General features: G+C 39.8%; 3 protein-coding genes across 5 annotated transcripts in view; all 3 read right to left on the bottom strand.

The window, feature by feature from the left end:
• The window catches only part of pnpla6 (patatin-like phospholipase domain containing 6), a 39,165-nt gene extending 26,827 nt beyond the window's left edge, over positions 1 to 12,338 (bottom strand). For all 3 annotated transcript variants that reach the window (XM_042484718.2, XM_042484720.2, XM_042484719.2), the window contains exons 1-8: positions 12,251 to 12,338; positions 5,484 to 5,581; positions 2,325 to 2,378; positions 1,996 to 2,083; positions 1,802 to 1,884; positions 1,112 to 1,203; positions 840 to 980; positions 316 to 475 (exon numbers count right to left, since the gene is read on the bottom strand). In XM_042484718.2, the coding sequence (XP_042340652.1) occupies positions 316 to 475; positions 840 to 980; positions 1,112 to 1,203; positions 1,802 to 1,884; positions 1,996 to 2,083; positions 2,325 to 2,378; positions 5,484 to 5,540 (675 nt within the window). In that variant the 5' untranslated portion in view covers positions 5,541 to 5,581; positions 12,251 to 12,338. The remainder of the gene's footprint in view (positions 1 to 315; positions 476 to 839; positions 981 to 1,111; positions 1,204 to 1,801; positions 1,885 to 1,995; positions 2,084 to 2,324; positions 2,379 to 5,483; positions 5,582 to 12,250) is intronic.
• A 1,325-nt stretch (positions 12,339 to 13,663) lies between these two features.
• atp5pd (ATP synthase peripheral stalk subunit d) lies at positions 13,664 to 17,983 on the bottom strand. The gene is made up of 6 exons (XM_042485443.2): positions 17,861 to 17,983; positions 16,294 to 16,424; positions 15,488 to 15,584; positions 14,379 to 14,450; positions 13,974 to 14,036; positions 13,664 to 13,847 (listed from the first exon to the last, which is right to left on the bottom strand). Exons 1-6 carry the CDS (start codon positions 17,915 to 17,917, stop codon positions 13,716 to 13,718), a joined length of 552 nt encoding a protein of 183 aa, XP_042341377.2. The 5' UTR covers positions 17,918 to 17,983; the 3' UTR covers positions 13,664 to 13,715.
• A 1,381-nt stretch (positions 17,984 to 19,364) lies between these two features.
• On the bottom strand, positions 19,365 to 23,410 carry LOC121942503 (homeobox protein MSH-C-like). The gene is made up of 2 exons (XM_088075679.1): positions 21,370 to 23,410; positions 19,365 to 20,700 (listed from the first exon to the last, which is right to left on the bottom strand). The coding sequence occupies exons 1-2, from the start codon at positions 21,773 to 21,775 to the stop codon at positions 20,288 to 20,290; spliced, it is 819 nt and encodes a 272-aa protein (XP_087931805.1). The 5' UTR covers positions 21,776 to 23,410; the 3' UTR covers positions 19,365 to 20,287.
• Between the last annotated feature and the right edge of the window lie 464 nt (positions 23,411 to 23,874).

Raw genomic sequence — 23,874 nt, 5'->3', positions numbered from 1 at the left:
CAGGTGGAGCAGATGAGGTAAAACGCAACTGAAAGGCTGTAATGTACTTATTTGTTATTAAGAGAAGAACTTTTGCTTACAGCCATATCCCCCCCAGTTCTCTAATGAGATTATCTGAGTTAAATGTTAATAGATGCTAATACACTGTTAAAGTCAGAGCTCCCATGGTTAAACCCCTGAGTGGATTTTCTCCCATGTGCATTACACATTAGGTAATGTAATCCTCAAACACATAAAACACACACATACACACACACATTAAATAACCAGGTAATCGGGATAAACGGTCATGCATGCACAAACAAGCCTGCGTACCGTTCCAGTAAGGCACAATTCTAGTTTCCCATCCTGAACCACGTAGATGCTGCTGTCAGGCTGGCCCGGTCTGAAGACGTACTCCCCTTGTTGGAACTGCACAAACACCATGTGTTTACACAGCTCCAGGAAGAGGGGCTTCTCAAAGTGACCCAGCACGCTGCAGAGAGGGACGACAGATAGGTTATTAGGAGGTTTGTACACTAACATAAAGAGGTGTGTACAGGTGTGAACATTAATCAGTAAAGTTTGTATATTCAAAAATGCAGGGCTTTTTAAAAGTCTGCGTTAAATTGCGTGGAATGCCATTAACTGAGCTTTATGAGCGCAGTTTGCTAGGCAACTGCTGCACAACAGAAACACACATCTCAAAAGGCATGTCTGTGGAAGCAATGCACATATTTCAGAGAATTTGCCTATCATGCAAATTAACGCTGTGATGTCAGGACATGTTTGTGCCTTTAGAAGACGGCGTTTTACATAAGAACACAGTTACACAGCTGTGACAAAGAAAACACACCCACCGGACATTTTTGAGCATGTAGAGCACCTCAGAGGGGAGGTGTGAGTTGGCCACGTCAAATTCAGTGAGGTCAGCCTCCAACACTGAGGGAGGGGGCTCCTTGGCCTGCAGGGTGGGCACCTCCTTTTTAAAGCGCAGGATCCTGCACAGCAGACATACAGGAAGACAGTAGAATTAGATCAAGAGATTTGGGATTTTGTGAGCCACTAACAGTGAACTGGTCATGACAGTAATAGAAATGTTATGTTGGTGGGAGTGAGTTATTTGGTGTACTTTTTGGCAATGTTGAGCATCTTCTGTTTCTTCTTTAGGCGTGGCCGAGAGGAAGAGGATGTACCCACCAAGGAAGAGGTAGACTGAGAGACCTGTTGGGAAAAAATATTGGTTGAAAAATTCTTTCCATTATATTGCCACTTTAGTCAATTAAAAAACTAGAATTACCGCCTTGCAGTCATGTGGCTCCATTAACCAGTCAAATTGCAGTTACAATATAAATCCACATCTGTGAAAACATGGATGCTTCACACACATCTTCAACCGAGCAGCACAGAAGATCTCAACAACCGGCACTGTTTCAAGTTGGGCAACTAACATTAGTGTCACCAATTCAGTATCCGAATGTCTCCACCACTGTTCCTGAGATATGATGTTTAGTAATGGCCAGAAAAGTGTTGAGGAACATTATGATTTTAAAGAAAAGATGACCTTTGAACATTTGGATGTAATTTCAGCACTTCCTCATCATAACTGACATTTGACGTAATTAGTGTAGGAATTCTTGAGTTATGGCCAAAAAGATCTTTCTTGAGGTTGCAGTGACATTGACCTTTCACTGCCAAATTCAAATCCGTTCAAATCAGTGGACATTTTTGCAAAATTTGAGGAAATTCCCTCACGGCCTTCTTGAGATATCGCACTCACGAGATAAGACTGACACAAGGTCACGGCCAGCCACACACTCACTTTACGCATGATCTTTCGTCCGTAGAACATGACTTTGTCCCTCTTGCGAAAGCGGTATTTGGGGGCCTCCTGAGCTTCTATGTCTGAAAAATATAGGAAATTACAAATTACCACAGAAATACATTAAGGTTCACACTTTTTGTGACTATAACTTCATGTTGCATGGTGAGATGGGGTCCTTAGGATTTACTGACTTCGAAGCTGGATCCTCCGCAAGATGAAGAAGATGAGGATGGCGATAAGGACTATGGCAATGCCTGCACCAATCACCATCCCCACCATCTGAAGAGAAAAGAAGCAAAGAGAGAAAAGAGTTGATCTGAGTACGGGATCAAAGGTCGTACAATGACAAAATGTAGTTATGTCTGTAGCACTAAAATTATATTTACTTGGAGGTTTTAATGCACTGAAATTATGACTTCATTATTTCATCTGCATGTTTGTACTTTCTAAATATTACTGAGTTAAATTTCATTTCTCTTTTCCTATAGTGACTCATGTATGGTAGATTCCCTGCACTCACCATGCTCGTCTGTAGTTCCTCCTCCACAAATATCTTGATGTTATCAAACCCGTCCTGATGAGCAGAGAAACACAGAGAAAATATTCATTCAAACAAACATCATTAACTTCTTCAGGCGGTGCTATTTGCTTAGTAGCATGTACCCAGCGGCTGCACCCTTCTACAGTATATTAAGACTGAAACACTGTGTGGGCCTGAAGGTTTCAATGCCACTGAAGTGTAATGGAATGTGGCAATAAGGGATTTGCCCTGGAGCCAGGAATGTCAGACTATCAGGGCCTGGGACAAGAGAAGAGACGGGGATGAACATCTTATCTGACCTTCTCTGGGCTTGTGCCTTAACATGTGTCTTCCATCTATATATTTCTCAAACTTTTGCTAAAACAAACAGTGAGCACCTCTCGCAGCCCTTTTGCTCTGCTCCACAGTATATGCAGACTGAGATTTCCAAATGTGAAGCCCAGGTGAGAGAAGATTTTCCATAATTACACCTTAAGAGACATGTAACTGCAGAGCGTACACATGCCCTGTAGCCAAGGTGAGCCTATGTGTTTTGCTACAATAGAAGGAAAGAATGCTGATAACACTAAATCAAGTATTTTTTTATGTTAGTGGGGGCAGACTGAGCCTCGAAAAAAGAGACTTGCTGCTCAGAAAATTACGAGAATGTGCTTACAAAATTACAAGAAAATGTGCTCGGAAAATTATGAGAAAATGTGCTCTGACAATTAAGACAGAATGTGCTCAGAAAACTGAAAGTGCTTAGAACACACAGAGAGAAGGTGCTCAGAAATTAAAAAAGAGCAGGTGGCAAGAAAATAAAGACAAGAGGGTGTTAAAAAAGACAATACTATCAGGCTCCGAGTGGTATGGAGTCCACCAAAAAGGTAACAGTCTGTGGATAAATCTACAAGATAATCTGTGCTGAATATCAAGCACGCTGCTTTTCTAAGTCCTAACTTACTGCAGTGGTTGGGGCAGACCGGTCTGGCTTTGAATAGGCATAAAAAAACATGTAGTGTGACCTCGTCTAAACTGATCTCCACCCTTGTGTGGTATGGCTGTGTCCATGTCAGTCACACATGGATGTAGGGTATAATGTGGTCTTCTGCTGCTGTGAAGCAGTGTAGCTTCACTACACACAGACAAGTCTCGAGGGCTGACAACAAGACATAATGAAAACTGATGGGAGCTGGACTCTTGGCGAGGCAGCAGGAGACAAAAAGAAATGAAGCATAACAGAAACCAAGAAAGAAAAGCTAAGAGGAAAGCATAAGAACCATAAGGAAATGGCTTATTTGTAATGATTCGCATTGCGCTCCAAAAACAAGCAGCTACACATAGAAAGAATAGAAAGCAGAGTAGTTTTCTTTTTTGCTTGATCAAGGAGACTTTTATAGGCTAACTTAAGTCCATCGAACATCTAACTAAGCACTTCTTTCAGACATTAAAGCATGCCTGTCAGTGCAGGGAGTGGAGATGCCATGGCCAAGATAAGCTTGTTTGTTGTGTGTGTTTGGCTAACTAGCCATCAGATACAGCTTTTAAGAACAAGAGTAATATGTTTTAGTGTTTGGCTGACAGCCAGTGGGAGTACATGTCTGTTATCAGTAGTTATTGATTACCGTGTGAGGAGCTAAGGGTTATTTGGCAGTAAAAGGCCTAAGCTGGACACTGGGGATATTGACTAACAGATGGGGAGAGCGCATAGGCAGGATGTGCACAGAGGAATACAATTAAGCTGGAGGCTTCAAGCAGACGCAATGGAGTTTAGAAATCAAAGTGTGAGTGTGGAAAGTGTAGTGAAGGTAATTGCTACCATAAATTCGCGAGCTGTAGTGAAACAAACTGAAAGTCAGTCATGTTTCACAGGCCGCTATGTACATGTGAACATTGTCATATAATAATAATAATAATAATAATAATAATAATAATAATAATAATAATAATAACTGCTAGGGTTGAGCCAAATACTTGGATGAAAAAAAGTGACATGGATAATGTACTTGTTATGACTGGGACATGTGTCATGATGTAGGAAAATCCTCATTTGGGTAGCTGCCTTCAATAACAAATTTTTGTGATCAAAAACTTTCGGAAGCTCAATCCTGAGATGGTTCTACAAATAGTAGTAAAATAGTAATAAAATATAAATATGGCAACTTCTGATCATCTCGTAAAAATTTGGGGCTGGAAATAAAAACTCCTGTTTCTGTCCCAGCCATTTCCAGTTTAAACCCACTTCTGGTTGGAAAGTGCAGATGCAGATGATGTAGTTGGTTGAATACTTACAAATACAAATAATGGTGTACTCGCTCATTCCAAACAACTACAGTATCTCTATGTAGCATCTTTCAAAGTGTTTCACACAAGGACTACATAACAGGAAATGATGGGCTAGTATATATCAGAAAGAAAAGTCTAACGTAAAGTTGAGGTTGAGCCTGACATGAACAACGTACTGGGTTTTGGGTTGAGTTCAAGACGCTTTGTGGTGTAAAGCTTCTGGATGAGGTCTAGGGTTGGTTCAGTTATTTTCAAAGTAGGAGAAGCAGTGCAAAGTAGGATAAAAAACTGATGCAAAAAGTTTATTTCAAAGGGAAGCTCAAGATCCCCAGTGACTTGAGAAAGGCTGCTACATTGTGGGAATATTATGACCTGTGATTGTGGCCGTTTGAACTCTCATATTCAGCTGGGAGAGAAGTTCTGAGTTTTCCAGCCACATTCATCCGGCCACTGTTAGGAAAAGTTCATGTTGAGTGCGATGCCAGTAAGACAGTTTGCTATTATGAGCTGCTGATGTGCCCTGAGCTGCTTGTTTAATTGCCACTAAACTTGTTATCTAAGTGTATTTTCTCAATGGCAAATATAAGATCGTTTTTTGCCGGTGGGCTGCTTTGCCCCATTTTGTGTAAGACCAATATGGCTGTTCACAGATCATTTATTTATTATTTGTGACAGTGTGCATGTCTAAAGTAGGCCTTTCTCTTTCCCTTTAAAATATAAAATCTGGCAGAAAAAAATGGACTTTGCCTTTTATGTGAGCTCCCTTAAGAACTTCTGAAGGCAAGCAGTGCATACTTGAATGCCAAGATTTTATGGCTTTAACCCGTGTGTTTTATCATTATGCAAATAAATCCAGTGAGCGAGCAAACCGACCTCTGTAACCTCTGGGCTGCCTCCTTGGACCTCTTGTTCCGAGGTACTCTGTCCCATTGTAACCCTGTTTCTTCATAGGGATGGTCCATCAACGGCCACTGGAAATAAAAAAGACACACTCATACTAAACAGGGCTTCTTCATGGAAGACATTTTGCATGTCACAGTAGGAAAAGCACAGATGAGTGGTTGAGTGTCCTCTGTGAAGACTGTCTATCGAAATGGAAAACATGCTGATCACTCATGCACATGCACGCACAGAAATGTTAATCTTTTTCTGGCTTTTCAGCTGCATCCATTGACAGCGATGCCAACCTCACTAGAAGGAACTCGAAATCCACAAACATCAACTCACACCTCCAGACTTAGTATTTTCTTTGAGGCTGCTGACCAGTGTCTGGCTATTTAAGGCCTTTCTCATTTCCTGTGAGCTACAAAATTACAAACAAACACTAAATTGCTCCAAGTTACTTCAAAACAGTAAAGAAACATCAGCAAATGTGGTTTAACAGACACTACATAAAGACCAGACATTACTTTCAACTGTCTGGTCAATCATACTTAATCTCTCCTTTAAATCGCTTTAACTGAGAACCAGAATCAAGAGAAGGATCAAATTATTGCATCCTACAGCAGCACACTGTTAAGGACACTGGGCTGAGCTTTGTCTCTGTCTCTCGCTCTCTCTCTCTCACACACACACACACACACACACACACACACAGGCTATGGAGACAACAGATAAAAACAAACCCAGATGGTAACCCCTTCCCCTCTTTTTATCCATCCATCCCTCTCTATGCAGCATGATCTTCTTACTGTCCCAATTAATTTGGTACCACTTCTATCGGGGATTTGGCGACATCATTTAAGGCTGCTGTATAATAAAGAGTGAAAAGTTTGTGGGCGTTGTTTTTTCTACACAATCTGTTCTTTTTTAAATTTGTGTGCATTTCATTTGTGTGTCATCACAGGGTTTCCCACACATTCATTTATTTGTGGCGGCCTGCCACGATTAATTAAAAACATCCGAACATAGAAAATAGGTTTTCTATTTTTGGAGCTGGACAGTTCATTTAGAGCATTGTTTAAACATATATCAGAGTTTCCCACAGAATTAGAGTGTATGTGTGCCAGTAGCTGACAAAGCCTGTGCGTCCCTTTGTATCTGTCCTCTCTCTAAATTCAGAGATCTTTGAGGGTCTTTGAGGGTCTGTGAACGCAGCGCAGGCGGCCATGGATTCCTTTTTTCCTCTGCAGCAGTTTGTCACTCGCAGGGTAGATGATTTGTCTGTCAATCCATTCACAGCTGATCAGATCACACTGATAAACCCAGCAGAAGAAAGTTTCACTTTCACTGCGCCTGACGTACTGCAGTGCCATCTCTTCCCCAGATGTGCTATGAATAACTGAACTGTATATACACTGTATGGACAGAAGTATTGGGCCGCCTACACATTACACCTGCAGGAGCTTTAATGACATCCCATTCTAAATCCATAGGCATTAATATGAAGTTGGTCCCCCCTTTGCAACTGTAACAGCTTCCACTCTTCTGGGAAGGCTTTCTTCAAGATTTTGGTGTGTCTGTGGGAATTGTTGCCCATTCATCAAGATTTTATACACCTGAGGCAATAGGACTGAATGAAACACCTGAATTCAGTGATTAAGAGGTGTGGCCCAATACTTTTGTCCATATAGTGTATATACCAATAACATTCCTAATGAACAGTCCAGCTTCAAAAATGTGATGGTGGTGGCAGGTGTATTAATTGTGGCAGCCCGCAAAAAAGTAAATGAATGTGTGGGAAACCCTGTGTATCGTACTGTTCGGTTATTCACCGCACCACACTCGGGAGTGCAGAGCATTCTCTTGGCACATACAGAGCAGCAAAACATCCGGCGCAGTAAAAGTAAAATTTAATCGTTCATTCTAATGGGTCTAAAAGTTTGCATTCACTCGCAGCAGCTGCTCCTCTCATCCATCAATCTGATCTGATCAGCCCCAATCGACAGATCAATTACCACCCCACAAGTCACAAACAGCTGCTGAGGGGAAAAAAGTACTTTAGTATTAGCTATGAAATGCACTTAAGGATGTCTCTGTGAGATATTAACTGCTGCTGCATTAAAAGAATATGGCAATTTTGCTTTTGTTTAATTTACTGCACAATCCATTTTCCCTCCCTCTCCCCCAACCACTCATCTAAAGCACAGCCCCCTGCATAAAAACAGATGCGTCTGCATGCTGTGATATAGTCACCTACACAGGTGGTCCATTTACAGTTATAATAACCATGCACATCTACTGGGGGTCGTCCAGTATACCCAGAATTCTTTGATCACTGAAGCAATAATTCCCAAAGTTCATCCAGGCTGGCCACATACCACCTCTCTGCCCACATCTGCCAGTGAAGCCAGATTCAGCTGACACAGGCGTATGTGCCGTCGCTGGGACAACAAGCTTCATTCACTGTCTATAGACAAATAAACAGCTATGCTAGCTTAGCTCACCGAGGTCCACTGATTTCCCACTCCCACTCCCGACTCCAGCGGAAAATGAGGCTGGAGGGAAAACAAGCCGTCTTAAAAAACACACTCTGTTCACCGAGGGCATACAAAGTAGGCTACAGCAGTAGCATATAAGAAGCCTACAAACAAGCCAAAACTTCAACACCAACAGAGACGAGACATTACCATAGCTGTAGAAAAGACTACAAACAGGCCTCTTGTTCTGTGTCTTAGGTTTTCATCTAAAAGGTGTTTGAATGCATGTTAATACTGGTAGATTAAGATTTCTTGTTAAATATTGCTGATAGAAAAACTAAAAGAAGAAAAACGTTTTCTTTCAGTCTGAGGATGGGCTGCAACTAGGGTTGGCAAAATGGAGAAAAACAAACATCACTTTTTTTGTTTCGACCAAAAACCTTGATATAGATACTGCAGTGATGTTAAATGATTGATTAGAGCTGGGCAGTAAAAAGAAAATCAAATATCAGTATTTTTTTTTAACTCAAAATTGATATTGCGATGATAACGTCCACTTGACTATTGATGGTTTCACAAATTAGATTTTTGATAGATGATAATCAGTAGTGTGGCTATGATGACTAAGCGGATGACGGCAAATAATAGAGCAACTACAACAGTCTGACAAGTTCAGAAAATAACAGCACTTAACTGCACTGCAGCCTTTAAAACCAGGAAAATACAACACTTACAATATTCCCACATCCCAAATCTGGGACAATGTCTGGTCTCCTGTCACCTTATCAATATACTGCCCAGCCCTACCTGCAACTAACGTTAAGTCATGTAATTGATTAGTTTAACAAAAGAAAAATAATCAACTAGAACTGAATCAGCTATCTTGGTAATGAGTAAACTGTTTCAGTCATTTTTAAGCAACAATATGAAAAGATTATCTTGCTCCTGCTTCTTCAATGGTAATCAAATTAACTATGAATGAAGGTGCAATATGTTAACTAATGAATAATTGTTTAGTCTAAATAATAATATTCAAGAGTCTCCAAACATTTTTGTTTGCCCTAAGAAACCCCCAAAGTCATTCACTTTAGGATTATATGAAAAGCAGCAAATCCTCTCATCCTGGTAATGTTCGGTGTTTTTTCGCTACATTCGCTTAAAAATGGCTGAAATAATATTCATCAATTATCATAAGAATTGTCAATTATTTTTCTGTCAATCAACTGATCGATTGATTTCACCTCCAATCCAAGGTTTAATTTGTTTATTGCCAATAATGACTGTTTTTTGATGATGATGACAGCTAAAATTTGTAGACCATATGTGCCAGCGACACCAGCAGTGTCCCAATATCGTAGCCTGCATATGAATTAACGACACAGGCTGGCACCAGCTGCATCTTTCGTCTGATGTATTTCCTGCTGAATCTATAACATCAGAGCGGGTGGCTGAACTGCTGCATGGATGAAATTCAATCAGTGAAAGGTTGAGGACGCGGTGTCGTGTTACATGAAGTCACAAACAAACCACAGGATGGGATGCTGCTTCGGGACACACACAATTTCAAGGCCATAATCTCTCAAAATAAAAATCTTCTGTATTAATGTTGACTATTGTGAATTCAGCACCTGTTTAGAACATTAAAAAGATGTGTAAATTTAATAACACCCTGTAGCTTAATCCTCCAATATTTATAGTCTTATCATTCATATGTATTACGAGGATTTTCATTTTTAACTGAATGGTGAATTACATTTTCAAGTGATCTCATAACACTGCATGCAAAATAAAAATAAAGTAAATGTGGGAATGAGTAGGGAATCAATGCTAGCCAAATGTCAGAAAATTCTGGCTGCAGTTGGGCTCTTCATTTATTGCTCTAGTAGGTAGCCAGCCATGATATCCAAATCCTTTTCAGTGCTGAAAGTTGTTTGTTCAAAAACTGAACCTCGGTGGACTTCAGGATGTTACTGCTGTGCTAAAACATTTCCTTCACTGTCGCTTGTGCAGCAGCCTCCTTCACAAAACTTTCATCATTTCAGGTTGACCAAAACTTGTTGCTACAATCACACTTTGCTTAAGATAGTCTCCACACAACATCGTGTGTGGTAATAACACTGTAAGAAAAGCACAGGCCTGCTATCCTCCAGAGATGAGACAGTAGCCGACCTCTAGCCTCCGAGCAGTGCCTGCCTCCATGCAGGCCCGTTCCCATTGTTCCCGAAGAACAATAAAGCTAGTGTTGACTCCACTGTCCAGGGGCAGACCTGGGCCGGCTACAAACACTACCATGTCTGTTTTAACACAATACACACTCTAGCCATGACATTCACAATAACAATAACCTGCCTGTAGGATGATGCATTTAAACCAAGGGTGTAGTTTCAACACTGCAGGGAACACTTATGAAACGGGGGTTTGAGGGTCCTTCACGGGGCTGGGTGATATGGGGAAAATCAAGTATCATGATATTTTTGGTTTTGCCAAACACCTAAACATTGCAACAACATGTTAAGTTGACTATCAGTGCTTTCATAAAATATGCACACACTGAGATGTTTTACAAATAATCATAAGTAACGTGGGTAAAAAGACTAAGTTTGTTAAGGCCAGGGCTGCAACTTAAGATTATGTTTCATTAAATCTTCTTTTCTTAATCTGTTGATTATTTTCCAGATGAATTGATTAAGTGTTTGGTCAAAACAAATGTCAGTCATTGTTTCCCAAAGCCAAAGATGACATCCTCGGGTATCTTGTTTTGTCCACAACCGAAATTTGACTTTACTGTCAGAGAGGAGTCAAGAAGCGAGAAAATATTCACATTTAAGAAGTTGGAATCAAAGATTTTTTGCTTTTTCTAAACAATTAGTCAAACCAATTAATCAGTTATCAAAGTAGTTGGCAATTCATTTAATAGTTGACAACTAACCAATTAATCTTGTAAATTCAGAAAATTGAATCACTTTACTGTAATGCAGCCTTTAGAACCAGTAAAAAGTTACAGTGTTATGACATTCAGAATCTAAGACAATATCTAGTCTCATATAATGATATCAATATAATATTGATATACTGCCCCGCCCTACCCACAGCCGAACATTTTGAGCATCAAACACTTGATTTCCTGCATTAGGATGAATCTTCATTGCACTACTTTGTGCCTTTTCTGCATCAATTTATGATATAAATGTTTTACATTTTTTCAAAATAAAGGTTCTATATTCATGTTCTTATTGGGAGATACAAATGCACATGTTCAATATTAAGAGGGTATTAAATAAGTGCCCCCCCCCCGTACTACTGTCAACATAAACTTGTTGCTCTTTCACCTTTGACCCTGAAAATCAAGCCAAACTGTTAAATTCCGCTTCACACTACCTTTCTAGAGACATGCCTTTAAGTGAGAGCAAATGGGAGCTTAAAGTAAATACAAACAACATAAACCCCGATACTCAAATGACAAAAACACTGACCAAGGTGAACTCAGAGGTCGACATGAGCTCATATTTCCCTCCAGCCAAAATAGTTTTGCACAATTTGCACCCACAGATGGGGTTGCCTCGCTGACCTCTCGTGAATGCTTTGACGGGATAGTGGAGTTGTGTTGTAAACACGTCAAGAAGACAGGGGACCGCTTATCAGAGTACTACAAAGCGGAGTTTTCTTTGAATAATCCTAAAGCTCGCACGAAATGTAGCTAATACACAGCAGTGGAGGCTGTTTTGACGCAGTGGTGTACCGTTAGCTAAGCTAGCTAACAGTCAGAGAAACGCTACAGAAAGTGCGTGTAATGAGTGACATTCACTCGGTCAGACATTAAGTAGTTAATGTGGTATTACTACTAGTTTGGGGTTATATTCGTGGGGGGTGAAGACAGCAGAATTTAACATCTTTCCACCATCCGGGACAGAGGGCACCTGGCTGTATGCATAACGTAATCCCTCTTGGAAAACGGCAGCTAACTTAGCTTCCGATGCTACTCACCGTGGTTTACTGTGCTCATCATCATGGAAATGGATACAGCAAAAGTCCAAACCACCATTTATGTTGAACCGATGATGTTTTGATGCGTTTGTTTTTAGTCAAATGACCTCCACAGGGGATATCTGACTGAGCTTCACCGTTATTGACACACTGGAGCGGATGGCCGTTGTTTTTACTGCTTGTCACACGCTGACGCTAAATGAAAACTCTCAGTAAATCACACAACCGAGAGCTAAAACCTATCATACTGAAACCAGGTCGTTAGATTACAGATATGTTAATAAAGAGAGCATTTACCTGAGCTGATGGACTCCCGTCAATCGTCACCGATTTGCAAGTAATGTACAACGGAAATCATCTCTGATGAAGCCCCTCCCAGTGGCCCCTCCTGTTTTACTTCCACCAGAGATTTAGCCAATCAACGACTGAGGCGCTGTAAGCATAGACCAATCAAAAGGCAAAGCCGGTGCGAACGGCCTATATCCCGCCCACAAATATGTAAATAAATAGTCGTCGTCCAATCATTGACGAGATACACAACCAGTCAGTCTGTGATAGATCACGATCAGTATGATTACTTTTTGGTCATCCTTATTTAATGGTATACAGTGGGAAAAAGCATGAAAAAAAATTGCGAAAAAGAGCTATCCTTCAAAATATTACATATAATTAATCCAGTAAAGCTTGTGTTGTAAAATTTCAAGCTGAATATTGATTGAAAATGGGATTTTTGTGGGATTGAAAAACAAAATATTTGTCACTTATTTTTTCATGTATTTTCACTCGATGGTTTTAGAATTGATGCTGCCAACTTTCTAAAAAGTAGAGATTTAAGAGAAATATTTAAATAAATGCATCTGATGTAATGTTATACTACAGGCAAGATGATAAAATAACATTGTCTATCATACAACTTTTTTTTGGAAAATGCCATATTCATAAGGAAAAACGGTCAGAAAGTAAATCATTTTTGCTGCACTTCGTTAATGACATTCAACAACAGAGCACCATGTTAGCAAGGGTAAATAACAAAAAGGGTAGAATAACATATAATTTGTTAAATGACTTTAATATGATATAACCTGGCATTATGAAATGTGAATCCAATCATATCTCGTTTAGTTTTGTCTGTTTTGTGTTTTCTCATTCTATTTATCTGTATGCATTTTTGTATTGCTCTAGTATCCAGTGGACAGTTTTAAAAAAGATTTACATATTACATTATAAATGTAGATGATCTTTTAATCTATACATAGATACCTTTATGATTATGTATTTGATAACACACTGCATGCTAATATGTAAATAAAGCTTTACCTTTGGTTACACTGAATAAAGTGATTGAGTCAATTCTATTGTAACAGACCTCTGTACCTCAAAACTGCCGCTAATTGAATCAGGAAACGTCAATAACATCACTAGGATTTAGTGAATGCCCAAAGAGGCACATTCACCTTGGTAACAGTTTTATCATACAGTGATTACTGATCAATCAATCAAAAGGGAGAGCAGATTAATGAGAACATTTGGTTTGTCAAAATGTTAACAGCTTTTTCAACCCACGTTTTTCCTATCAAAGCATAACTGAGGCAACATCGCCCCCTCGTGGTTTCTACCTACAACATCATAAGCTGCCGTTTTTGAATTTGATCAAAACAACTCAAACAACTGAAAAGAAAATCTTTATCAAATAATGAAGTCATCCCAAAGTTCTCTTTGAAATACATAAACTTTATTGTGAGGTGAACGTTGAGTAATAGGTCTACAAATCTGCGATGGGCTTGTAGGGCCACCAGGGGTTTTTGACCTTGTCCAACTTGGTCTCTGGGAAAGCGGCGTTGAGATCTTCGATGGTCATCTGGTCGAAGGGGATCATGTTCTTCAACGTCTCCAGCTGTGCCCAAACACGACGAGAAGGGAAAAAAAGAGAGGTAGAAACGAAAAACAGTGAGGTTATTAATACAGGTTTCATAAAGACGTCCATGAGGCGTTTTAGTAACGAGTGCAATGGCTGTCTCACCCTTTGTTCATATTCAGCGACACGGACCTTCGATGCTTCAATGTAGGCCGATGCACTCTTATTCTGTTGGAAAAAAAACAAAACAGTTTTATATGACAATGGAAAATGACAACAAAAAACACATCAATGTTCCTGTTAATTTCATTTTATTACAGTTGTGGTTTCTGTCTCCCTTTGCTTTATTTTGCAGTCTTTTATAGTGTTGGGTGAATTTCACGATTGCTGTACTAATCTGTAACTGTTTGTGCTTATTACATTTCTCTAAGTTGTTGCAAAATTGACATATAATTGCCAATTTTGGTTTTTGGTTTAACTGAATCCGTTTTTCAATTAAAAGTCAAACATTTAAACAGAGTGAAGCTGAAATTTAAACAATATGTGGTTTTGTTTGGTGTAATCACTCACAGCTTCAGCTTCCTGTGCATTGATGGCGCTCGTCTGTGTGTCAACAGGCTCAGGGATCTGCAGGGCTTTGAACTGCAGGAGGAACATTTATCATTTAGCACTGTAACACAAACCAACAAATGCTAAACAAACTGAAGATATTACAAGTTAAATATAAGATAAGACAAGATAATCCTTTATTAGTCCCACAGTGGGGAAATTTCCAACATTGCAGCAGCAAAGGGATGGCAAAATAGAAAGATAACTGTGCAAAATAAACTATATTAATAAATAAGTACAAAAACAAGGAATGTGCAGGATAAAGATGAAGGAAATAAAGCACAGAGGACGACATAAACAAACAATATATACAGTATTTACAACGCCGAGAAAACTCAACAGTTAAATAAAGAATGTTTACAGTTGCAAGCAGCAGTGTGTTGGATTTAGTGGCATCTAGTTGAGGACTAAGGATTGCCACCAGCTCAACCGTCTCCTAGTTAAAATTCCCCATGTTCATTGTTCAGGAGGTTTTTACCAGGAGCTGAATTATCCGCAGATGTCTCTTCCTCTCCAAAACAAATGAAGCATTTTCACGGGACAAATCAGTATTTCTCTGACGCTAATATGTGGTCACCTGTTTCCTCTGATAACTTAAGATCCAGATGTTGCTCTTTTAATTTTGAGTCAAATTATCCTATTCCTCTCCAAAACAAACCGACCCAGCGATCTAAAATAGTGAAAACACTGATTAAAGCAGCAAAAAAAGTGTTTGTTTGTTTTTTTCATCACTGTTCAGCCTGTCATGAAGGGACTGAAGAATACAGTGGCTAATGCAAAATTCGTGAGTGGCCCTATCAGGAGCCAGTGTTTGGTTTGTCTGTTGCAGGCTACTGTAGAAACATATATGAACAGCTAATTCTAAGGTTACAAAAGCAAAATAATTCTTATTTTCAGGTGATTATACACTAAAGAAATCATACTTATTATATTATACTTTTCTTCCAACAGCTACACTGATTATGTTTGCAGAGGCAGAAACCAAAAGGGAATTTAAGCTGTAGTTCGCCTGCTATGGTTATTCACAGGCACTGCAACCGTCAAAGCTGTTCAAACATAAAATAACTCACCTTCTTCTCAAACTCATCAACCATCCCGGCTCTGGCCACTGCGCCCCTGTAGTAGCTCCAGTCAATGGCTACAGGAGTCTCTGGCAGGGAGGCCAGTCTGGTATAAAGAGAGGAGATGGCGTTGAGGGCAAGCAGATGAAAATCAAGGTGAATACTATGAGCAAACTAAAAGAGGACATCAAATAATCTAATCAGTGCAATGATAACCACAATTCAATTTAATAAAGAGGACCTGATAGGTATATGAAAAAAAAGCAAAAATGCATATATAAAATGGCAGGTGCATCAATTAAACAGTCTTTTTGTCAGCAGCTTTAATTTCTTCCTCTAAAATGCCTTATAACAGGTATGGGCTCCTCTGTAGGTTGAGCACGTTATCAGTTTCACCAAATTATTCTCTATGCGTTTTCAAGCAAACTGCCAAGAGTGACATCCGGCCCTAATGTGTACAAAAGCACATCCGCCCAAGAGCACACTGAATATAAATGGATCCAAGTGTGCAGAGGCTCTTTTCTTTATGAACATGTGACCTTCATTGCAGCACCTTGCAAAGCTTCTCAGCCAGGTGGACACTTTAACTCCGCTATGTGTTACTCTCATATTAGGTGAAAGGTAAAATCACAGCAGACTCCTTTGAAACATCCCATCAGCAAGAAAACACATCAACCAATAAAGTGGTGTTGACTGTAATAAACTGTCAGTATTCAAGCAGCTTCATTTTTTGTGTTCTCCAATAGCGCAGAACAAGGTTGACTTAAGCTGACTCAGCATGACTCTTTAAAGCCCGGTGTTGGTGTGAAACTGACTTGGCAGCGATGGCATCACTGCGGGTCTTCAGTCCGTTGAACATGCTCTTCTGGTTGGGTGGAACCCGCTCAGCAAAGGCCAGCCAGTCAATGGCCTTCAGGGCTACACGGCGGCCTGCCATTCTGCCTGTCTGAAAGGAAGACGGAAATCCTGTTTAGGCCAAACAAACCTCAAAAAAAAAACCCAAATCCAGTTATACCTACACTCTCAGCTGCCAGGAGACACACATAGCTTGTAGTCTAGCAAACCAGCCTGCCATGAATGAATGAATGTATGAATCTTTATTTTGAACTGGTAAAAACAGAAACACAAATCCAAATTTCATCAATGTTAATGTTCAGTTTGCGTTGAAGCTATATGAGGATTTGACCAGAAAAAAAAAAAACAACAACTCAGGGTCCAATTACATGCGTTTAGAGATAGGTTTTGTTGTTGTCGTCCTGCTGTTACCAAGGACAAGGCTGAACTTTCACACTTGTGTTTTGGAGAAGTTTTGTTAAAGTGCATGGTGATTTTAGATGCTTAATTGTATTGCCTTATATAGAAATTTTGTCCCACTATTTCTATCAGCAAGCATAGACTTAAAATTGAAAATGAGTATCAGTTAATGCAACAAAAAAAGTACTAATGAAGCTTTAAAAAAGACCAAAAGGTTGAATCAACACCTCTCTACAATACCTTTCAACATAGGTGTAACATTTTAACCTTCATGAGGGTTGGATTCATTGCAGGGCTGTTTTTCACTAAATGAAGTTTTAGCTATGTGGATTTAATTACCTGTAAACTGAGTGTAAAGGGTCACTTTATGTCGCCAGTTTCTCCAGCATTACAATGACGTGTAATTCATGTGTGGCAGGTGTACTTTTGTATTTATACCATGTTATTTATACGATGTGGTGATATATATGGAAAGAGCTCTACGTGCTGCTGTCACAAAGGTTATATAACCTTAAGAAAGTGTCCTGGATAAATAGGTAAAGCACGACTGTAGCCTTAAATGACAAAAACACGTTCACCTTTACACGTACAAGCTGCGACATTGTGTCATGATGCAGTTAATCCAGCAGTAAGTTCACTTTTAATAATTGACTGCAGAACCTCGCTGTGTTTAAAAAAAAAACAACATTTCTGACAAATAATCCTCGCAGCTCGAAATAAAGATTTTATGCCCTCGGCCTAATAATAAGCAGCGTCAGAAATGAATACCGTGCGCATATCTGCAGGAGCTAGATTAATAAAGCATATTTAACAACTAATGGAGCAGATAAGATGAGGGGAAAAACATTTATTTGACAAGAGGCAATCAATGACACCGGGCCCTTGACATTTTGTTCATTTCAGGACCGCTGCAAAGCTGGCTAACAGCGGCTAGCCACATTAGCTTGCTAGCCAAGGTCAGACAAGTCTCTCCACAACGTCAGGTTATTCACGAAAACAACGAGTGAATGCCAAGTTTACTGTTGAATTACGTGCACAAAGATACATGTATTAGCAGCACTGATAATTATTAAGCAGGCTATCATTAGATGTTTTTCATTCAGCAGACCGCCTCGCTAGCGTACTCACCTCGCTGTACAAAGTGGAGTCTGACAGAGAAGAACAGCGGAAGTGCCTCTTCTTCATCTGCACAAATCTGCACCGGGAGCAGCCGCGAGTCCGCCACCGCCTTCTGCTGGACGATATAGAAACTACAGCGAGCCAACTCTTCGCCGATAAAAGGTCTGCAACTTTCTAATTTACTTCACTGCCGGACAGTTGTTAATTGTTATGTTTTAGCGGTATTAAAGATTAACGTTAGATTTGCAGTGCTTGAACACAATGATTTTTTTGTCCGAAAACAGAATGGTAACACTATTTTAATACAGTTATTATGTGCTTACACAGTTTATTAAATGATTATCTGCACCTAAATGCTTTAATAGGAAAAAATATAAATACACCCAATAATATATTGTCTGGCGGTTTCTATGACTTTAGCCTATGAAAGCAGCACGCGATCATTTTTTGTTGAAAAGGTATGGTCATAAGAAAGAAAGAAAAAAGTGAATGAAAAGGAAATAAGAAAAAATATTGTCTATCTTTTTAAAAATATAACCTGTGTGTAAAAAAAATGGTTTATAAAAGCCTAATTACGAGAACTAACACTTAACTTGCTGGACTAAAGAATGACTCGTGTTTACATCAGTGTGTAAGGGAACCAAACAAGAATCAATAAAAAGCACCACGTTTAACCAGATGCCGCATTTTAAAAAATGTGCAAACGTTATCAAGCTGATGACTTGTGCTTATTTGGCGATATTTGGAAAAGATATTGTGGACATGGTAGGTAAATATCGGCCTCCCGATGTGCGAAGCAACGACACCAAAAATTAAATAAAATAAATAAAATAATAATAAAAAATGGCTCTAAAACGATCTTGTTGGAAACATTTTTACTGGACAGGAGGTGTGTGTGTATCCTCTTCACAGCCCTCTTTAAACACATGTGTATCCTCTTCTAATGACAAGATGTGTTGGGTTAACGTGTATTTACGTTGGCAAATGCTTTGTTGAAAAGTAAAACAGATGTGTGATGTGAACAGAAAACAAATGTTTGCTAAAATATTACAACTAATTTTGACTTTAACAGAACGGGGGTCTAACTGATACTGCACTTATTGTCTAAGGCTCATAATGAATTCTCCCTGATAATTTATTTCTAACAAGTCTGGACTTTATTTTGAATTGAAGTGCAAATTGCACGATATTGGAAAATAACATAAGTGTTGAACCATTTTCATATTGGATAATGATAACAATTATGTGAACAGGCGATGAGGTTTTTGGCAACAATGGTTGAGGTTTGGCGTAGCCTACTTACATTGCTTTCATTAAAAATGACATTAATATTAATAACGACAAAAGCGATTATCTCATTAAAGTCTGTACCTTTGATGAGGTTATATTTTTTTTTTTGGAGGAGCACTCAGTATAAGTTCCTGCTCTACTGATTCTTCAAACTTTATTATAAGTAATAATTCATATCTAAATAAAAAGAACTGTGGGGGAAAAAAGTTGCAAAATGAGTCAGTCACTTTCAAGTCTTGTATAATGTTTATTTACTAAAATCAGTTTTTACAAGTAACTGAGCATTTAGATAGAGTGATGTATGTACACAGTACAGATACAAAGATATTCAATAAATACCACATTTCCCGCCGCTCCTCGCGCGAGGCTGCAGGACATTATGAACTACACATTTTTATTTACATTAACAGCAAAATTCCTAGAGAAAATCTATAACACTCCCATAAAGGCCACGCTGTGAGGAAAAAAACAGATCTAATACGTATGTGGGTTTTTTTCCCTCAAAAATATAATTTTGCTCCATGTTTACAAAATGTAGAAACTGTGACAGAAACATTCAAACAGCAACTCTGCGGAAAACTGCAGTTTTAGCAGAAACAGTCAATGCTGAATGAGGAGAAATACTTCAAGTGATACTCTGGTTTAATTAAGGCACTGATACCCTTTAAGTACTTTTTCTGTTGCGTTTAAAACCTCCGCTTCAGCAGATGATCTCCGTCATGTCTGGACACACTTTAAATGTCCACTTTCACAAACCACTGAGGAGCACGGTGCGTGGACTGGAAGGAGATATTTAAGGCATGTCGTTTAAAAACCTGACATTTACTTTTGGAGTATTGCCTCAGTAATTTAGGCCTGTGGATCCACAATCCACTGAAAATGAGCAGAGCGAGAGCTCACTCCAATTACGCACAGTGATATATCAAAACGTGTCCCAAAATTAATAGATTTTTTTTTTTACTATGGAGGCTAGAAAATTTCTCTAAACTCCAAATTAAAAATACAAAAATGTTTCCGAGGTGTTTAAAACGCATCAACCTCGTTTCAAAGTGTATTGCATGACAGAGAACACCACACACACACACTCGCGCGCACACACACACACACACACGCACACACACACACACACACACACACTTAGTAATACTAAGACAAATAGTACATCCCATAAGTGACGGGTCCGCTGAACAGTCCCGGGACCGGCAGACTAGGCCTCGGGAAGGCGTTTGACGGGCCCCACGTTGGAGAGCCCATGTGCGCACCGAGGGGGAGCGGCAGAGCAAAGGCGGGCAGGATGGGCTTTGAGGCCAGTTTAAACTTCTCCAGCTCGGCCTCCTGCAGTCTCTTGGCTTTGGCCCTCCGGTTCTGAAACCAAATTTTGACCTGAGTCTCCGTCAGGTTGAGGGAGTTGGAGAACTCGGCTCTCTCGGCGATGGAGAGGTACTGCTTCTGGCGGAACTTGCGCTCCAGCGCCAGCAGCTGGGAGGTAGTGAAGGGCGTGCGAGGTTTCCTGTTGTTTTTGTGTTTCCGTAAAGTACACTGAGTTGGACTTGAGCTCCCTGTTAGAAAATCAGAAAGAGAAATAAATGAGTTTAGATTCAGTTGGAGGTTGATTCGTAATTATAACAGCAGATAAAAACAAACAAACATGTGGACCTTCAACATATCCACGTGGATCAATAAAGTATTATTGAATCTGATATCAATAAATACTTTTGACTATATTTTATGACAAATTAAGCCTTTATGCTAATATGCATCACAAAGTGATCACATTCAGTCGTGTAAACATTTAAGGTTTATTCATGATAATATTTGAAATATTTGCTTACATAGATCACCTGTATCTTTGAGTAAATATAAAATATTTTAAAAATAAGAAATATATGTGATAAGCCTATAGTAATAATAATAATAATAATAGTAATAATAGAAAACATTCTGGCAAAGAACAAAATCAGCGGCCAAAAATGTGCTTCACGTGCTCATTGGGACCATCATTTATCTGCTTTTTTTTCCCAAAACGAAAGGAAAGTTCAAGAAAGAACTTTGCGCACAGTCTGCAGAGCAAAATGGGCAACATTCATATGACTACTGACTTTACTATTTTTATGCATCTGTTGCCTAATAACGCTATTTTCTGGCAGCTTTGATCGACAGTAGGAGATGAATAAATGTGGAAAAAGTATCCATGCACAATTCTGGGAACAGTAGAGGGACGGACTTACGCGGCGGAGTAGAAAAGGAGGACGTCTGGAACCAAGTGCTCTGCTCTTTCTCACAAAACTGCGGACTGTCCTCGCTGGAACTACTGGAAACACCCTGCGAGCTCTCCGCTGAAACCTTGCTCTCCGCGTAAAGAGTCCTTGGAGAGAACTGTCCGGTTAGGGGCTTCGGCAGCGCTAAATCTGAAGGGGAATAAGAAGTCCGACAGGTAGTGGTCTTCTTGGAAATCAACGACTCAACGCTAAACGGGAGGCTGCTCCGCTGAAGTTTGTATCCTTTCTCAGTGGTCATGTCTTTTGGCTGAAGCTCCTCGCCCTCCGTGTCCGTCTCCTCCTTTTGATGGAGCTGTTTGGGACAGTCTTGGGACCCCTGCACAGGATTCATCATGACACAAGGGGATGGGGCCATGCACCTCCGAGCGGCCCGTTCAGAGGACTGTGTGCGTAACTGTGTCCGATGTGCGTCTCCGGCGCTGTCAGCTGTGCCCAGTAGCTTTTACGCGCTGTACGGGGTCGTCTATAAAAGGACAGGGGCTGTACCCCCCGCCCTGCTCCCACCAATCAGCTCGTCACGTTGGCCTCGTGACGTCAGAGAGTGCGGGTTTGATTGGCTCGTCGCCCTCCGAGGGACATCAAGAGGCCTTTGAAAGGAAGGAGAAGTTAATCATACAGACCCCATGCGGTGCGGGGCCATTGATGGTTTCACAAAGTAGCTTAGACCAATTTTAGCGCAATTAACCAGTGGGGAGGACTCTCTTGACCATTTACATCCATTAACCGGGCACTCCATCGGTACTATGAGATGAGTTATTCTCCTCATGTGAGCAGAAAAGAGTCACATAGAAATATCAAAGCATCTAAGAAGAGGGGAAAACATGAAAACATCTTAAATCACGCCTCTTAAAATCTACAAAGAAAAAAAATACCCTTTCAATTAAACAAACATGCCTCATAAAATGATCAAATGACTCACAATTGAAAAAAACAAAAACAAAAACAAAAACGAGTAAAACAATTAAGCTCAGCCTCAAATCCGATAAGAAAAGGTGCGCAGCCACGTTAGAAATTGATTAGGTATGACTGTTGGTCACACAGCATTACAGCAATTTAAGGGCTGTCATGAGCTCTTCTCGCTTCACAATGGCCTCAGTTGAGAAGCAACAGGCATTTTCTTTCTGCAGGTCATACTATTTAATAAGCCAGACAAGTTGTGTTTTGCGAGGCGCCAGGCTCGGCGGGATCACAGAGGAGGATACCTCGGGGAGAAAAAGGCAACGGTTAACTCCACTTAACCAATTGTCCTCCAAATATTTCATAGTCCACTGCATGGAGCTGCAGCAGGAAGCAGGCGCTGACAGTTAACTGTTTCACGTCTGAGAGTGATGGGGGAGGAATTTAATTTATGTGGACATGTTTCTTTTTTCTTTTTTTTTAAAAATTAAAATGATGACGTTTACAGAAATAATTCAACATCATCATATGAACTTCACAACAACTGGAAACTATTTTTTGTGAAATCTAAAAAGTAATTTAATTAAGTTAATTCTTGTGTGAATTTATAGAATCAATGTAACATTTTTTCAGAGATGCTATTATTGTGCTCAGCAATCAGTATTTGCTAAATAAGATCTGCTGTAATGGCCAGTATTAATATTCAAAAATCACATTGTTACTAAAGTCCTGCATTAAAAAAAGGTACCAAAGCTGATCTGCAAAAGGTACTTAAAATGTTAAAGTAAAAGTCATAGACATTATTGGATAATTATAACAGTTGCATGAACATGTTTTCAGTATTTCACTGTTGTGGTTGTGGTTGACTCAGCTTGCTCTGTCCGGGGGCGTCTTCTGCAAAATGACAGCAGGCCAGCAGCCAGTTAATATTACCAATACTTGTCAGATAAAATAATTTAATTTTAGGGAAAACCCAGTTGTAGCAGCCCTGTACAGGTCAGGTGTACACAGGGGCGTTTCTAGGATTTGAGGGCATTCGGGGCAACAGAGGTGCGGGTATCCTACCCTGAAACTGTTTTTGATAAACAAACTCTAATCTGATAGGGGGGTGGCCTTTGCAGGCCACCTTGCCCCCTATTGCAGTCCTGATTTGGCCCACAGGCTGTAAGTTGAGCATCACTGTTATACACTGTTGAACAGTTAAAAGTAGAATAATACATGTTTTAGAGGCTGATCCTATGTTTTTGTAAATAAAGTTTTAATCTGCAGAGCAACTAGATGCATGGAATGGAGTCAAACGTACAATATTTGTGTGAGGTGTGGTGAAGCAACCGAAAGCCCAGTCAATTCGTCTTTATCAAAAAATAATGATTTAGGAGCTCGTCATTTTGCAACAGGAGACGTAAACTCCCTAATGATGTCTGTCATCTAAATTCTTCCCTTTCAACATGTCTAAGCTGATATCACATTAAACGTGTCAGCAGCATGCTGCGACCTCCCGGAAGACCCCACTGAGAGGTGCACACTCATCAACACTATCAAATATACAATTAAGAA

The sequence above is a fragment of the Plectropomus leopardus genome, chromosome 3, assembly GCF_026936395.1.
Source record: "Plectropomus leopardus strain MGB_pleo_1.0 chromosome 3, ASM2693639v1, whole genome shotgun sequence".
Classification (NCBI taxonomy): Eukaryota; Metazoa; Chordata; class Actinopteri; order Perciformes; family Serranidae; genus Plectropomus; species Plectropomus leopardus.
The sequence above is the reverse complement of the archived record's forward strand: the minus strand, read 5'-3'. Positions and strand labels throughout refer to the sequence as shown.

Excerpts from the sequence above, each read along its gene's own strand:
- atp5pd (XM_042485443.2), bottom strand. The coding sequence starts at position 17,917 with ATGAAGAAGAGGCACTTCCGCTGTTCTTCTCTGTCAGACTCCACTTTG. Across the intron at positions 14,037-14,378 it reads ATGCACAGGAAGCTGAAGCT|AATAAGAGTGCATCGGCCTA; the intron begins GTGAGTGATTAC and ends TTTTTCCAACAG. Across the intron at positions 13,848-13,973 it reads TCGCTGAATATGAACAAAGG|CTGGAGACGTTGAAGAACAT; the intron begins GTGAGACAGCCA and ends GTTTGGGCACAG.
- LOC121942503 (XM_088075679.1), bottom strand. The coding sequence starts at position 21,775 with ATGGCCCCATCCCCTTGTGTCATGATGAATCCTGTGCAGGGGTCCCAA. Across the intron at positions 20,701-21,369 it reads CTCCTTTTCTACTCCGCCGC|GGAGCTCAAGTCCAACTCAG; the intron begins GTAAGTCCGTCC and ends ATTTTCTAACAG.